This window comes from Argopecten irradians, chromosome 7 (genome assembly GCF_041381155.1).
Source record: "Argopecten irradians isolate NY chromosome 7, Ai_NY, whole genome shotgun sequence".
NCBI classification, from domain to species: domain Eukaryota; kingdom Metazoa; phylum Mollusca; class Bivalvia; order Pectinida; family Pectinidae; genus Argopecten; species Argopecten irradians.
This window is the reverse complement of record NC_091140.1, coordinates 35,075,762-35,091,164: the sequence shown is the minus strand read 5'-3', so window position 1 is coordinate 35,091,164 and position 15,403 is coordinate 35,075,762. Positions and strand designations below refer to the sequence as shown.

The 15,403-nt window shown below is 34.3% G+C and overlaps 1 protein-coding gene across 2 annotated transcripts; it reads right to left on the bottom strand.

Moving 5' to 3' along the window:
• Nucleotides 1-261: 261 nt before the first annotated feature.
• LOC138328262 (NXPE family member 4-like) lies at nucleotides 262-15,328 on the bottom strand. 2 transcript variants are annotated; one of them, XM_069274978.1, is made up of 6 exons: nucleotides 12,183-15,328; nucleotides 9,478-9,561; nucleotides 8,412-8,501; nucleotides 6,283-7,059; nucleotides 5,576-5,628; nucleotides 262-1,627 (listed from the first exon to the last, which is right to left on the bottom strand). In XM_069274978.1, the coding sequence occupies exons 3-6, from the start codon at nucleotides 8,492-8,494 to the stop codon at nucleotides 840-842; spliced, it is 1,701 nt and encodes a 566-aa protein (XP_069131079.1). In that variant the 5' UTR covers nucleotides 8,495-8,501; nucleotides 9,478-9,561; nucleotides 12,183-15,328; the 3' UTR covers nucleotides 262-839. The 2 variants fall into 2 exon arrangements, with proteins under 2 accessions (XP_069131079.1, XP_069131078.1); XM_069274977.1 differs by lacking the exon at nucleotides 9,478-9,561.
• Between the last annotated feature and the right edge of the window lie 75 nt (nucleotides 15,329-15,403).

The window sequence follows — 15,403 nt, the reverse complement described above, 5'->3', positions numbered from 1 at the left end:
ACTTGAGTCGATTTGTTTAAACCAATGTTTGATGTTTACATTTCATATTGTCTCTGATACTGTCAGTGACGTATATCGGCGATGGATCCCGATTCTGACACCATGTAATATAACACAACAAGCATGGTTCATGGCTGACTAACCGGAAGTGATTTATTGTCGCTTACAACATCTAGATCCGCTAGACGCTTATGACATTAACAAAAAGTATAATACATGAATGTTACATAAAGAATTGATCGCGGGCGAATATTTTCTGTTTCATTGCTGTGGATTGTTTTCTTAGATGATCACGGCAAATATAAGTTCAAACAAGATGCGCTTATATAACCTTACTATTATTACACTACTCCTTGATATGATGTTGGTACATAAGTTAGCTGTCTTAATATGATACAGAACTGCAGGATTTACGTTTCTTTAGATTAATGTCCTATTAACAATCAGGGTCATGTAAGGACGTACCAGGTTTGTTGGTGGAGGAAAACCGGAGTATCTGGAGAAAAGCAACCGTCGAGACATCGTATCCACTCGGTACTATCGACGAGATTATTGATTTACTTTACATTGGTAACCCTACCATCTATATTTTTCTTTTAAAGAAAACCTCTTTTTCCAAAGCCACATAAAGATGCAAAATAATGTCCACAACAAGCAGACACAATTGAATTTTATTGTTCATTGATTTATTAAAGTTGTTTAAAGTTGTTTGGAAGTAGCCTCAAACTAATACACCACTAATTATTTTTATTCATACTTATTTTTAAGTATACATAGGAAGCAGGAAAAATAAGTAGTATTACACGAAACAGAGCGAAACAGTTTCAATAATCATGTTTCTATTCCTCACATAAATACAACATAAAATTATTAATCATATCTTGAACGGTCGATTCATCAGGATGCACGTTAACGTTTGCAATACATGTTGTCAAATCCCATTCGTTTAAATATGTAATCTTGCTATGAAATTCAAACAATTCTTCATAGAATATCTGATCCTGAAATTTTCTGATAAAATCCAAAGGTTTCAGGAGGTTTATGTACGTTGCTGAATGTGGTCCTTTTATAAACACTCTTGCATGTGGAATGCGCTGGAACAATCTATCAATAGCAAACTTCATATCACGTACATGTTCGCGAAATTCAGAGGGTGGTAGTCTGCCAAAATGCATCATATTATGGATAAGAATTGAAACTTTCTTCCGATGTGGTATCCGATCGATGTACCACGCGACAGATTTTATCATTTTACGGGGTGATTCCGCTCCGGTATAAAAAGGCAATTCGTGAACAACCCAGAGAAGTGTGGAGTTTAAGTCATGACGCACAGCTTTCCTCAAACTGAACCACCGCGTTCCCGATTCTTCATCTTTTGATATCACCATTCTGGTTTGTTTTTGTATTTCATCAAACCATGAGCGGGTATTCGAATCGCCGAATAAAAATAGGTACTGTTCTCGTAAGCAATTTTCATATGAATTTGTGGAGGGTATGAATGTGTTGCGGCATCCACGCTGGTGCCATTTGCCATTATAGAAAAATCCTATAGGTGTTTCTTCTTGCCACGTCTCAATATTCGGTCTCTTGTAGCAAGGTAGATCCGGGGAGGATACAAAGTCGGTATCTAATTAACATACAAAAATCATCTTAAAGGTAATTGTAAACAAAAGCAATGAGCTACAACAGCTGCATCATATCAAATGTAATTCCGAATTTCAATATAAGATATTTTAAACAGCTGAAGCAGCGCCATTATATTGAATTCAAATATATTTAGATATTATTTTGAGCTTTGAAATTTGTCGGTATCAATAAACATTCGAGACTCAAAAACCCCTAAAGAGATTAGAACTACATGTTTTAGTGGAATGAGCGTTTGGTGGTTTATCAAAAGCATCCAACATATATATCAAATGTGATAACAGTTCAAAGTAGAATGCCAACTTAATAAATATAAACATGAGACAACATTTGGACAGAATATAATATATCGCCAATATCTAAAAAAATAAATAAATAAATAAATAAATGAAATAAAAAAAAAAAACAAAAATGTAAAGATTGATAATTATTATTAGGTTTTATAAAAGTAAAGTGTTTAGATAGTTATTATACAAGTAATGCAGATCTAGGTTATAACGTCATCTATTACATTCATGACACCGATGGAACAAATTAGAAATCTAATAGGCCATGGGCTAGGAGGGTCCAACATGCACCCCCCCCCAAACCTCCCAACCAATATTTTTCTTAACCTTATGACCCAGTGATCACAAATCAAAATGTTAACATTGCATAAGTTGGGATGAACTTCGATTATGACGTCATCAAGATGGCCGCCATCTCGAATTTCACTAAAAATGAAAAATAGTCATAACATTGACATTTTTCAACCGAAGTAGACAAATGAGGTATCAAAATGACCACAATAGCACAATAAAAACATATCAGGACCACATAATCCAATATATGTAGTGATTTTTAGGCAAGAAGTGAAAAAATAGGATTTTAAGCTAAAAAATGGTAATTTTTTAGTAAATTTTTCATATTTTGCTTGACGCAGCAAAAATGTTTTCCAACAGCAAACTATTATTTCTAATTAGTTTTTTGTCCACTAATAAATCAGTTTAAACAAAAACAAAAAAAAAAAACAATGTTAACATTGTGTAAGTTCCGGTTATGACGTCATCAAGATGGCCGCCATCACGAATTTCACTAAAAAATGAAAAATATTTCAAAACATTGACATTTTTCAACTGAAAGAGATAAATGAGGTATCAAAATGTCCACAATGGAACAATAAATACATATCAGGACCAAATAATCCAATATATGTAGCGATTTGTACGTAGGAAATGAAAAAATAAGATTTTAAGCTCAAAAATGGTAATTTTTCAGCTAATTTTTCATATGTCTTCACGCAGCAAAATGTTTCCCAACATTTTTTATTGATCGTAATCAGTTATTTGATTTCTTGTCAATCAGTAAAAACAACAACAAAATATATAGAAATGCAAAAGAGAATTATTGGTATACCATCATTTGGTTTACAAAACATCGCCGTTTGCATATAAAGCATATGATTGTGTATTTTTCCCAAACCGCCGACACTACAGTTTCCTGATGTCTTAGAATTTCCTGAATATAACAGTGGCTATTGAAATTGCTATCTTAACAAATTTGAATTTTAGGTTGGCTGAATATCTAAGTGGGACTTCAAAATAATTCACTTTCATGTTCGAAATGTTGTACACTAGTAGCGTCTCAAACTGAATTATTACAGCAAAAACGCCAACTAATAGCTATATGGTATCAGATTAAAACTGAGGTAATTCTGTCATTCCGTAAATACCATAACACTTTCCTAAACGTTTTCTGCCTTTTAGAATGAGAACATCCAGTGTTATTTCCTGTGTATAACGTAAGGAAATGTCAGATGGTTACTTAACAGTATCACATATTTCTTTCACTAGTACTTTGTCTTCGATGGCAATGAGCTGATGAGCTGATGTGACATTACATTTCCAGGCTGCCATCGTGGTTGTAGCTTGTCAACCGTCCATGGCCATAGTTAACATAAGAAACATCAGTTTCATGGATGTTGGAGCTCTTCCTGTTTCCAACCTAGTGATTCACATATCGTATATGATGTTTCAGACTATCAGATCCACATTCTGCGAAGGTTTGAGCTGTTTCTCCTTAATTCGTATGAAGCACAATTCCTCATTCTTGTGAACCTTCAGTGACCATAGATGGCACAGGTGGATTCTTTGAGGTCATAAATGAGGTCTGCAGTGAAGTTCCACTATTTGCCAAGTCTGGAAAGCACTGTGCAAAACTTTTTCTGGAGAGTCTTCAATGGTCTCTTTACGCATACACCAGATGTGGCAAAACCATCACCTTCAAGGGAGTGGGAAATGTCAGACCAATGAAAAACATTTAACATTAATGGCCTCATTCATGACCTCAATGATATCACCTGTACCATTTATTGTCGCACGAGGGTCCACGAGATTAATGAATGGTACTTCATACAAATTATGGAGCTATTGGCTACGGAGAACCAATTCCACAAGACGGAGAATGTGGATCTGGTGTAGTTTCCATTATGCCGAACAAGTCTGAAACAGCATATACGATATGTTAGAATCTGAGGGAGATCCCATATCTCTGAACCTGTTGTTCCTGATATGAACTCTGGCCAAGGATTGGTTATGAAAGATGACAGGCTAGAACAACACCGGTAATGTAGTGTCACATCAGCTCATCGACATTGAAGACGACGCTCTGGCTTTCGACAAATTTGATACTGATATATCGATTATTCTGATGATTTGGACTACCAGCTACCAGACATGCCGAGTATCTTCAGTGGATTGAGCAGTGAGGCGAGAAAGCACGCAAAATGATAATGGTTATCATTAAGAACCAGTGAAAGAAATATGTCACACTGCAGTAACCATCTAACATTTTGCCTATGCTATGCATAGGAAATAAACAATGAATGTTCTCATTTTCAAAGGCACAGACGTTCTGGAAAATGATATAAACGGAAACACAGGCTTAGGTTACATTTGTTACTCTATCAGTAGGTGTTGTGCTGTAATAATTATTTTTGAGACGCTGTCAGCGTCAGCGGTTTGGAGTTCGAAAAATAGCATATGCCCATTATACGCACCTGGTGATGTTCTGTAAAACTAATGAGAGTATAATTTTGCATTTCTATATATTTTTGTTTTTTGTTGGTGTTTTTATTGATTAATTGATTGATAAGAGATAAAAAAAACTAATTACGAATTATAATTTGTTGTTGGGAAACATTTTTGCTGCGTGAAGACAAATATGAAAAATTAACTGAAAAATTACCATTTTTGAGCTTAAAATCTTATTTTTTCATTTCCTACGTACAAATCGCTACATATATTGGATTATTTGGTCCTGATATGTATCTATTGTTCTATTGTGGTCATTTTGATACCTCATTTATCTCTTTCAGTTGAAAAATGTCAATGTTTTGAAATATTTTTCATTTTTTAGTGAAATTCGTGATGGCGGCCATCTTGATGACGTCATAACCGGAACTTACACAATGTTAACATTGGTTTTTTGTTGTTTTTGTTTAAACTGATTTATTAGTGGACAAAAAACTAATTAGAAATAATAGTTTGCTGTTGGAAAACATTTTTGCTGCGTCAAGCAAAATATGAAAAAATTACTAAAAAATTACCATTTTTTAGCTTAAAATCCTATTTTTTCACTTCTTGCCTAAAAATCACTACATATATTGGATTATGTGGTCCTGATATGTTTTTATTGTGCTATTGTGGTCATTTTGATACCTCATTTGTCTACTTCGGTTGAAAAATGTCAATGTTATGACTATTTTTCATTTTTAGTGAAATTCGAGATGGCGGCCATCTTGATGACGTCATAATCGAAGTTCATCCCAACTTATGCAATGTTAACATTTTGATTTGTGATCAGTGGGTCATAAGGTTAAGAAAAATATTGGTTGGGAGGTTTGGGGGGGTGCATGTGGGACCCTCCTAGCCCATGGCCTATAACGACTTACTTCCTTTAACTGTTATCGCCGGAAGTTGCCGCAGCAGCATATGTTTGTATATCCTATAAAAGAAATATGGAAGAAAAAAGAAAGGAACACCGCAGATTTTTTCACACATAATAACTTGAGTATGACCGATATGAGTTCTATACATAATGCATTGTTATTCAGTGAAACGACGGAATTTTGAAGTGTATCTTTCTTAGCTTTTTTGCCATTTTCTAACCAATTTACCAACTAATTTAACGGACTACAGACAAACTCCAAATTTAAACCCACTAAAATTTAACCATTCTTAACCAAATTTGCTGCACTCTAACCGCAATAACATTCTTAATGTTTCATAAAAAAGTTTCGTTTAAAGTAATGTAGTTTTCGGCTAACCTAGATACCATGGATATACACCATGGTAGAGTATTGCGGAAGTGAGACATTTTTACTGAACATTCGTCCAAGTCATACTAGTACATAGTCACGGATGATCGAGCCAATCAAATCCCGCTACATTTCGTTCTCCTTTATCCAAGACTTTGCCCTCTAAGACATAACAATTCACAAGTGTATTTCAATGCTTGAAACAGGGGCAGAATATGATAATATAGCGGCCAGACTGAGCTCTAAGTCAAGACCTCCGAGCACTAGCCGGATGCTCTATGGATTTAGATGACCTGATGGACAACCCAATCCAATTCCACTACACTTCATGAATATAATACCTTGATATAGTTCTCTCAGTAGAGTTGAGATGATCCTTACGATGGCCTTGGACAGTAGCCCAGTCCTTGCAACTTAAATCTGATGTTTTTGGTTTCCCACAAAACCAATGAAGACCGTAGTTTTCAGCTGTAAAATTACACATTTCCGTCTGTTTAAACACGTCTGGTATCGCGCTACAAGAGGTGTGTTCGACAATGTTACCCTTTGTGAATCCAGCGACCATATCATGCATTAATCCTCGTTTTTCAATATAATTGTGAACAACTGCAATCTGTTGCTTAGTTGCAGCTATAGATGTTTTAATAAAACATTTTCCCGTCCACAAAGCCCTAACGAGGCCGGTGTAGGATCCGTTGCCATGGTCGATGACGTAGCCATTCGCACTTGCATTAAGTGATGTACTTGTCAACCAAATACGAAGAATATCTCCTCCTTCTGAAAGCTGCCTCCCATATCCGTCGAAAAGTTTGATATGTACCGTTATATTGTCTCCCAGTGAATACACAGTCTTGTTCGAATCAAGAGCTTGTGTAGAAGTGATGTTACTGGCAATCTTTTTTAGATCGGTTACGTCTTTGATTGACAGGTATGATTTATAAGATGACAAATAAGATCTTGATACAGAGGCAGCAAAATCAGACACAGAAATATCATGGAATGTTTTTATGGGTATTTTATCACGTTGGATTCCTGGTAGCTCTGCATTAATTTCTTTTTTAAAGATGATATTCTCCAAATCAATGTTAATATTTTGAAAGTCCACTTCTTTATAATACCTGAAGGAAAAAAGTAAAGTTATTTTATGTAATGTAATATATGCTATTCGCTTTGCCCAAATAATCTGACATATTTACATTTAGCCACAGAGACTGCCATTACTCTTATGATCAACTTGATTTGCATTATGACTGAATAATGGTCTAGTAATATCAATATACATGAATGGAAGTCCTGTTTATTAACAAGTTAGTCTGCGCGGAAAAAATGACACTGTAGTTAAATGAACTATGAACTAAAGCATTATAAAATCTATCTTTTAACCGTGTGAATTATTAACGGAAAAGTGAAAAGTTATTAAAAAATAGTGAGTGTTTTTTATCTTTTCGATTTGCAAATGTAAATATAACAATCAAAGGATTGTTAGATTGCAATTTTCGGGGATATAAATACAATCTGGGTGGCAGTTTAATAGAATAGAGCCCGTTAAGGCGATATGGACATTTATCTGCCACCCAGATTAATTGCAATCTAACAGTCACTACATTGTTAAACAATTGCGGTACATTGAACATGCTATCGAATACTAATATCTTATCGCAGAATGTTAGAAGATTAAGACATCTAAAATTATTATATTACTTTTAATGGCTATTGGACTTGACTATGTCAGTTGTATACGGGTATATGCAGAATACCTGAAATGAGACTTTTAACTTAATAATTCCAATTATTTGCACACCATATGTCTAAAATCAAGTAAAGAGATGACTACATTAAAAGAAGGTGTATACATGTAATTATATAGATGATTATCATTTACAATAAGATCCTACTTAAAACTTGATAGTGCATTGTATGTCAAGAGAAAGGCCAATTTCAAAGCCATGCAGTCCACAACCATGAATAGTTATTCGATATTTGTGATGTATATCGAATGACCAAACTACAGGTCATCTTGTTATCACACATATGCCATAGTTGAGGGGTGGATATGTTTTGAGTTTTAGAAGGTAATGGTATATTCGTGTTTTGTCTCCAGGTAATAGTGCATTCTTACCGAATGATTCATTGAAAATCTTTGCATTTTATTTATAAATGATTTCGTTGGTTCCATGTATTTTGATAAAAGAGTGTAATATGCGAAAAGTAGCCAAACTATATGTTTATGGTATAACACTTATGACAGATATCTTAAAACAATCAGTTGCACTCTTAATCAACTATTTATTCACTTTTGTATTTTATTTTGTTGATGTGTATATATTGTCACTGCGTTTACTAATTAATTCTTAACTTTGCTTTTATTCCCTCTTTCCATCTATAATTAAATTCAAAACGTCTGAACAATTGCAAACATGAATTTAAAGTAGTATGAAATATGAAAGAATACCAATTAAGAACTCCCTACCTCGGCAATACTGTATTCCATGTGACGGCCATTACCAGTATTCCAGATACCAGTAATCCAACAAACATTTGTCGTCTTGCCATTTTCCCTCTGAAATGATGATCAAAACCATCCATCAACGATATTTTTAATATAACTTTGATAGGATAGTACAGACCGATAACAATACGCATTTTAAGGTACAAAAACTTAATCCAATTAAGTACCATATGCTACAAGCGTGAATAATTCATGTAACGTTACGATACTACCATGGTAAGAAAAGGAATGTACAAAACTTTCATTCATATTCCCAGCTGTGCCGAGATAACATAATTATATCATTAAATCGACACAATGATTCTATCGGCGCGTTTGGTTGCCACATTGCACTGATTTGACCTGTTATACTGAATTGATACGGCAACGCTTTGTATTTTTCGAATATGGGGACATCATATAAAAGACACGTTTTTCGAATTAAAAAAACAACGGGGTATTTTCTTTTGTAATAGCATAACGGATATAAAGGCAATACTTAAAAAGTTTCGAAATGCATTCGAACACATATTAATGAATAGAATTTCAACGAATATGAATCTATAATTTACACGTCTTGCTTTAAACAAAAAGATCATTCGTCGATGACCAATGAAATACATCGGGTCGCTCTTGGATCCAACTCGTACGCTTCAAGAAACGAATAATTTAATCCGGTACCGCAGATCTGTACTTTTGTTTTTCCTCATATGACATTAAAAAATCAAAATATGTATACCAAATAAGCCGTTTGAGAAATCTCACTTTAGAACTGCCTAGTTTAGAACTATAGGTTAACAAAGTTCTGCTATTAGCCTGTCCAACTACCGGGCTTTCCTATTGGTTTTGTTTTGTATGGTTTATTGTATGTATGTTCTATTAGCAGCCAGGGTCATTTAAAGCTTACAATGCAATTTAAAAAATATACATTTAAGATTAAAATAATAATAAGGGTTTTTTTTTTCAAAAATCGTTTCTGAGACAACCCTTTGCGTTTCTTAGGATGGGCAATCGCCATATTGTCTTAAACTACTCTGATACAACTCACCTACCGACACACGTGCGCTCATACACATACGTACACGTGTACACATACACCTACATGTAGCAGTTGTCCACCTTGTATCACCTACTAAAACGTAAAAAAACTCACTTGTAAAACTGTGTAGGGCTTGTTTCAGCAAGAAAACGTGTCAACTCCTCTAAGCTGTCATTTAGATGTTTCACAAAATGAACTTTTCACACAAATGAATATAAATCCTAATAATAATCCGTCTACATATGTAATCGATTGGCCACGTGCACGTGACCACCTGTCCCAAACAAGTGACGCTTCCATATATATATATATATATAAGCTACCAAAGACACACGTGTACATGTACGTGTAATTATTATTTGTTTTATTAGCTCGTTATTGACACATATTTTGGAATGAAACTAACAATTTTACATCAGTAAATAAAACCTTGTCAGGTGAGTGCATGCAGTATTTTTTTCCAGTTTGACAATGTTATCTGTTATCTAAAATATAAAAAAGATACAGTTTGTAAACATTATAATTGTTGGGATCAGGATCGTAAAAGGCGCCTTAATTTACGACCTTACCTTTTCTCTTCGTTCTAACTTACTTTATTCTTCCTGACGTCTCCCTTGACACCGGCTAACTTTTGGTATTTTGTCGACCGCTTCCCACTGTGCATCCTCGATATTCCAGGGATTTCGATCACTAACGATCTCTACACCCCTGGACTATCTCATAGTAAAACTGGAGGCAACAGAATAGAACAGGTAATCTAGTCATTTGATGTGCATCAAAACAGCTGTATAACGGTACACTATGGTAGACTGTGTGGCTTTGATTTTAGGCGTCGCTCTCTCTGAAGTCTTTAAAGGAAATCTTTGCTAGCCTGTGATTGGTCAAATGTTTTCCGCTGAGCTGCCTTCAATTTCACTATGAGATGGTTCAGGGGTGTAGATATCGTAAGTGATCGGAACCGATGGAGTATCGAGGATGCCCCCTGTGAGGTAGACTCTGGGTTCTGTCCCCTGGCTGAGACAGACCAAAGTCTAGTGAAGTAGTAGTTTATGTTGCTGCTTAGTGCTTAACATACAGGGAGTAGGACAACTTATCGAAAGTTGTCAGCATGATGTGACCGGGTGGGGTGTGTTGCTTGGTGTCTTCGGCGGTATGATTCAGTTATATAGCACTTTAAAAAGGGCAACAGTTCCACTGTTCAACAGGACACAACACGAACATACCGCAAAATCCCAAAACACTCATCTTATATTACATACACGCAACATATTACGTACATGGGAGGCCGTCTTAACATGACCTTGGCTGTGAATAGGACGTTAATTATTCAAACATAAAATTAAAAAAAAAAAAAAACCAGAGGGAGGGAATTGCTCGTATAGATGTGCATATCAGAACACTTATAAAATAAAAAAAGCAATCACCAAATCATTATGTTATCATATGCACATATTTCATTCAACATTTTTCGCACTGATCTTTTAATAATTATAATATAATAAGTCTTATTTTGAAAATTTCACAAATATCGTCAATGTCCCAGACTAGACCGGTCGGAAACCACGATGAGAAATTGCTCATCAATTCATGTATATATTAACAGCACTGCCTACACAGCTGACCATTTCACATTATTATGAAATGGCGGTTACTATGATTATCTTGTACTAATCTGTATAGCCTGACATTTACACGTCGGCACAAATCCAAATAGGGTATATAAGATCTAGAGCTGAGCAATGATATGAATAGAAAATACAGAGAGACAGAGAGACAGATAGGAGACTGACCGCTCCTTTTGGAGTGTGGCCCCATTTGAGTATACAGTGTTCGACACGACATGTATCATGAATTATACTCATATGTAATTATGTAATGCAACTAATACCGTACATATCCATATATTTACATTCTGAGTGTTTCCTCACTATATGAATCAAGCAACTGACGAATACAAACATTTGCCAATGAAAACACTATGAATACAACGATTCTCGTGCATCGATCAGCTGATTTCAAACATTACGCCAGTTTCATATCAATAAAAAATAGTTCCCCACAATATTTTAATGTATAATCTGTAATGTGTTGTTTCTTGATGTAGAATCAATTAATGCTTACTGTAATTATTCGATCAAATCTTATCTTAACTATTTTTGTATCGTTTGTCATTTGCAAAAAAAAAAAAAAAATGTCAACCGAAAGGCGGAAGCTTTAAAATGCGACATCGTGCAACGACTTTGTCATCCACATGTTCCATTAATCTCGTTTCTCGTCGTATATAGGTGTCTTAATTTTAAATATAATATATTAACCTTTCATTTTTTTATCTTCATAAATTATTTTAATGTAAATATAAGGATTGAATGTATTTTTCTAATTTTCATAGCGTCAATGAATAGCAGAAGCTATCTACATAACTTCAGAGGAGCGCTAAAATATGATAAAAGTATCTTTATAGTATGACACTTATGATTTGTACCTTATATCATTCTATTGCATCATATAACAACCAGTTTCTCATTTTTACCCGTTTTAGTATTTTTTAAAGATGTATGTTTTGTTCCCGTATGTTTAATGATTGATTCTATCTTAATATACCATTAGCACCCATCTATGAACTAATCTAATTTAAGAACGTATGAAGAATTCCAAATAAATGAATATAAAAATGCATGTTGTGTAAATACGAAAGAATACCAATTTTAACTTACCTTAGTTATACTGTATTCCATGTAATGACAAGTAGCACTATTCCAGATACAAGTAATCCAATACATATTCGTCGTCTTGCCATTCTCCCTCTAGCTGATTAAACAACCCATCTATAATTCTTGACCAAGTACAGTGTATTCTCTCATACCTGGGTGTAATGGGGTTTATACCATGCAGTAGACCTATGCAATATTGCTTCGTGACGTCACTGTGTCAATAAACTACTATTGTCTCCCTTTTTTGTCCCAAAATATAGTCTGGTTTAGTATAAAAGATGCAAATGATGGCTTTTGCATTAAAATAATTTATTGATGCCGTGTAAATTGATAGCAAATTGCAACGTTAACAGACACTCCACAAATTACGTAACAGATGTTTCAAGCTTAATAAACTACAATGGGCAATATTCTATACCATGGACACGAAATGATTCATATGTCGATCAATTACTATCCTAGTATAATAAATATTTCCTTTTATTTGTTGTTGTTCACTGGTGTATAAACGGTCTTTTCGACGGATTGTTGAGGAGACACGGGTCAATTTTAAATAAGTGTAAAATACTGTGTAACCACGATAATAATTAAAACCAACATTCTTATGTTTATATTTCGACAAGGTTTTCATAGCAATAATTTTAATCGCAATGAGATACTTTATACATTTATGACCCTTTGTGTCAGGAAACATCTAGAATTGTCTCCCTGGAAACAGTGATATTCGAGAAAATAACTCTCAACAACGTTGCTCAATTCGTCGGATTGCAAAATGTAAGCAACAGCGTTGCCATTGTTGTTTGACCTTTCAGATTATGTCCACTTTCGGGCATGCGCACCATGGGTTTATTTCCCTGAGGGGTTATTCCGCTGATGTTATTTCTCTCGCCTTCAAATTCCGTGGATATATCTAACTTATTCAGTGTCATGTGATCACGTTTAATCCAATCAGAACATTTTAAATGGAAGTGACGTATAATAATAGTATTTGTTATTTATTTGATGCTTTACAAACGTTTGAACAGCCCGGGAAGGATAGGGATATACCGCTCTCTGGTTTGACTATATTTTGGGACCCGCGGGCAGAATATCACTTTCCTTCACATCATTAAATGCAAGCGTCTGACAGTCTCACAAATACTCTTATTCTTGTTCACAGTTGAAGAATTTTAATTGATATCATTATCGACAATATTTTACATAATTTCATTTGGAATGTTCTGGGAGGAAATAACCCCTTGGGATCTCCGCACTTGACAGTGAGTTGACGGCAAAGATGGTACAAACAACAATAAAAGCTATCAGATGTACCTTTATGAGTTAATATTACCCTTGTTGATTTTTGGATTCATATTAATTTTGTTTGGTAAAATAAATGTTCTAATTCTTTATTTCTTTAACGAGGATTGCACACAGCCCTAGGGCTACTAGATGCTCTCCTCGACACATATGACAATACAATATATACATGACAATACATTAGAATAACGCACACACTCTCACTCACACAAACATTCCATGACAAAAAAAAAAAAAAAAAAAAATGAGAAAGGGAAGAGGGAGAAAAAAAATCGAGAGAGAAGAGGGTGAGACTTAGAGAGAGATAGGCGAAGGAGGGGGAGAGAGCAATGCAGATGCAGATGGGAGTGGAAATGAAGTGTAAAGAAATAATTATTTAGAATCTTTTGGAGTCGATGATGTATTCGAAAACGGAATCAAAAATAATTTTGTTTGATGAATCGGTATTATCTTCAGAGCCATATAATAAAATTTTGACAAAGATATCAGGTATGAGATTGATGATAAGGTCAGGATTGACATTTGGAGCCAGCTCTTTACAAGTATTTTGAATTAGTTTTGTACGTGGGATTATAAATCTAGGACATAATAAAAAGAAGTGTTTTTCATCCTCAGGAGAGTCTACACATAAATCACAATATTTATTTGGTGTCAATTTGTAAGAAAATCTATGATTGTTTAGGGCACTAAGGCCAATTCTTAATCTACATTGATTGATTTTACCTTTTCCATGCCCATACGAATATATTAAAATAAATTAAGCATGTCCCTATGTGTCAGTATATATCTGCCAATGTCTTCCACGAAAGATTCTACATATAACTCTCCACAGAGGGCCATAATTGTATATGTACGGTATAGTTACACTGCATAAATTCATGACGTCATGTTCATCGCACTTCCGGTTGAAAAAAACGTGCTATCTATCATAAAGAACGAGTTGACAGATAAATTCCTTATAACAATATTGGTGAAAAATTAGATTATATTGACAGTGAAAAACTCCTAATAGGAAACTTGGACCCTTAACCATAACGTGTCTCGTAGGTTTGGATTGCGCATACCCACTCAAACAATGGCCACCTAAGAACTTAACCGAAATCTTCAAATCTTCAAATTCATTAAATGGTTAACTTCACATTTCATGATCTTTAATGTTTATTAATTAATACAATACATGTATAGAAATCTACCATGTTAATGTTTAAAGACTTGCAATTACAAAAGCAATTACCAATTAGCAATTACCAGTCTGTTTAGACTTGTTTGACAAAGTTTCGGATATTTTCCATAAATAAAAAATGTGACCAGGTGACTTGGTTTATATATTTTGTGATCTGTGTTTGATTCTAAATGTGTATGAGTGAAATTTCCAATAATTAAGAATTTATCAGTGCTTATATACGGATTCATTTTTCTATGTCTATGGAATTACCAAGGTATCAAATTTCCTAAAATTCTCCTACAATTTTTACCATGTCTTTTATAATACAAACACCTTTCTGATAAAAGTTTTTTTATATATATAAAAAATAGCATTCCTTTCCACCTAAATATCACTTTTGTACCAAATTGGAGCTATCAAAGTGTTTTCAAGGAGTATTTTCTCATTACATTTTGAGCTTAATATATACCACGATTTAAAGACATCACTCCAGAATTTGTTTTTAAATTTCTTTTCACACATCTCTATCAATGGGACTCATTCACGTACCACGTGATACCCGATAACGTTTGTGTGGGACTATTGTTTCTATTGGTGATGGAATGACACAGGATATTCTCATTATCTACACTGGATAGAAAGTAATGCAAGTTTCGCCAGTGAAAACCAATAATCTTTCGCTGCATGTTAATTATGCTTTTATCTATAGTACGCCTGGAATGTAATGATATCTTAAAATTGATCATAATATATAGTGAAA

What these genes read in the sequence shown, in the direction of transcription:
- LOC138328262 (XM_069274978.1), bottom strand. Translation starts at nt 8,494, where the DNA reads ATGGCAAGACGACAAATGTTTGTTGGATTACTGGTATCTGGAATACTG. An exon ending in TGGAATACAGTATTGCCGAG is followed by an intron (nt 7,060 to 8,411) that starts GTAGGGAGTTCT and finishes TTTTTCCTTCAG; the next exon opens with GTATTATAAAGAAGTGGACT. An exon ending in ACTGAGAGAACTATATCAAG is followed by an intron (nt 5,629 to 6,282) that starts GTATTATATTCA and finishes TTTCTTTTATAG; the next exon opens with GATATACAAACATATGCTGC.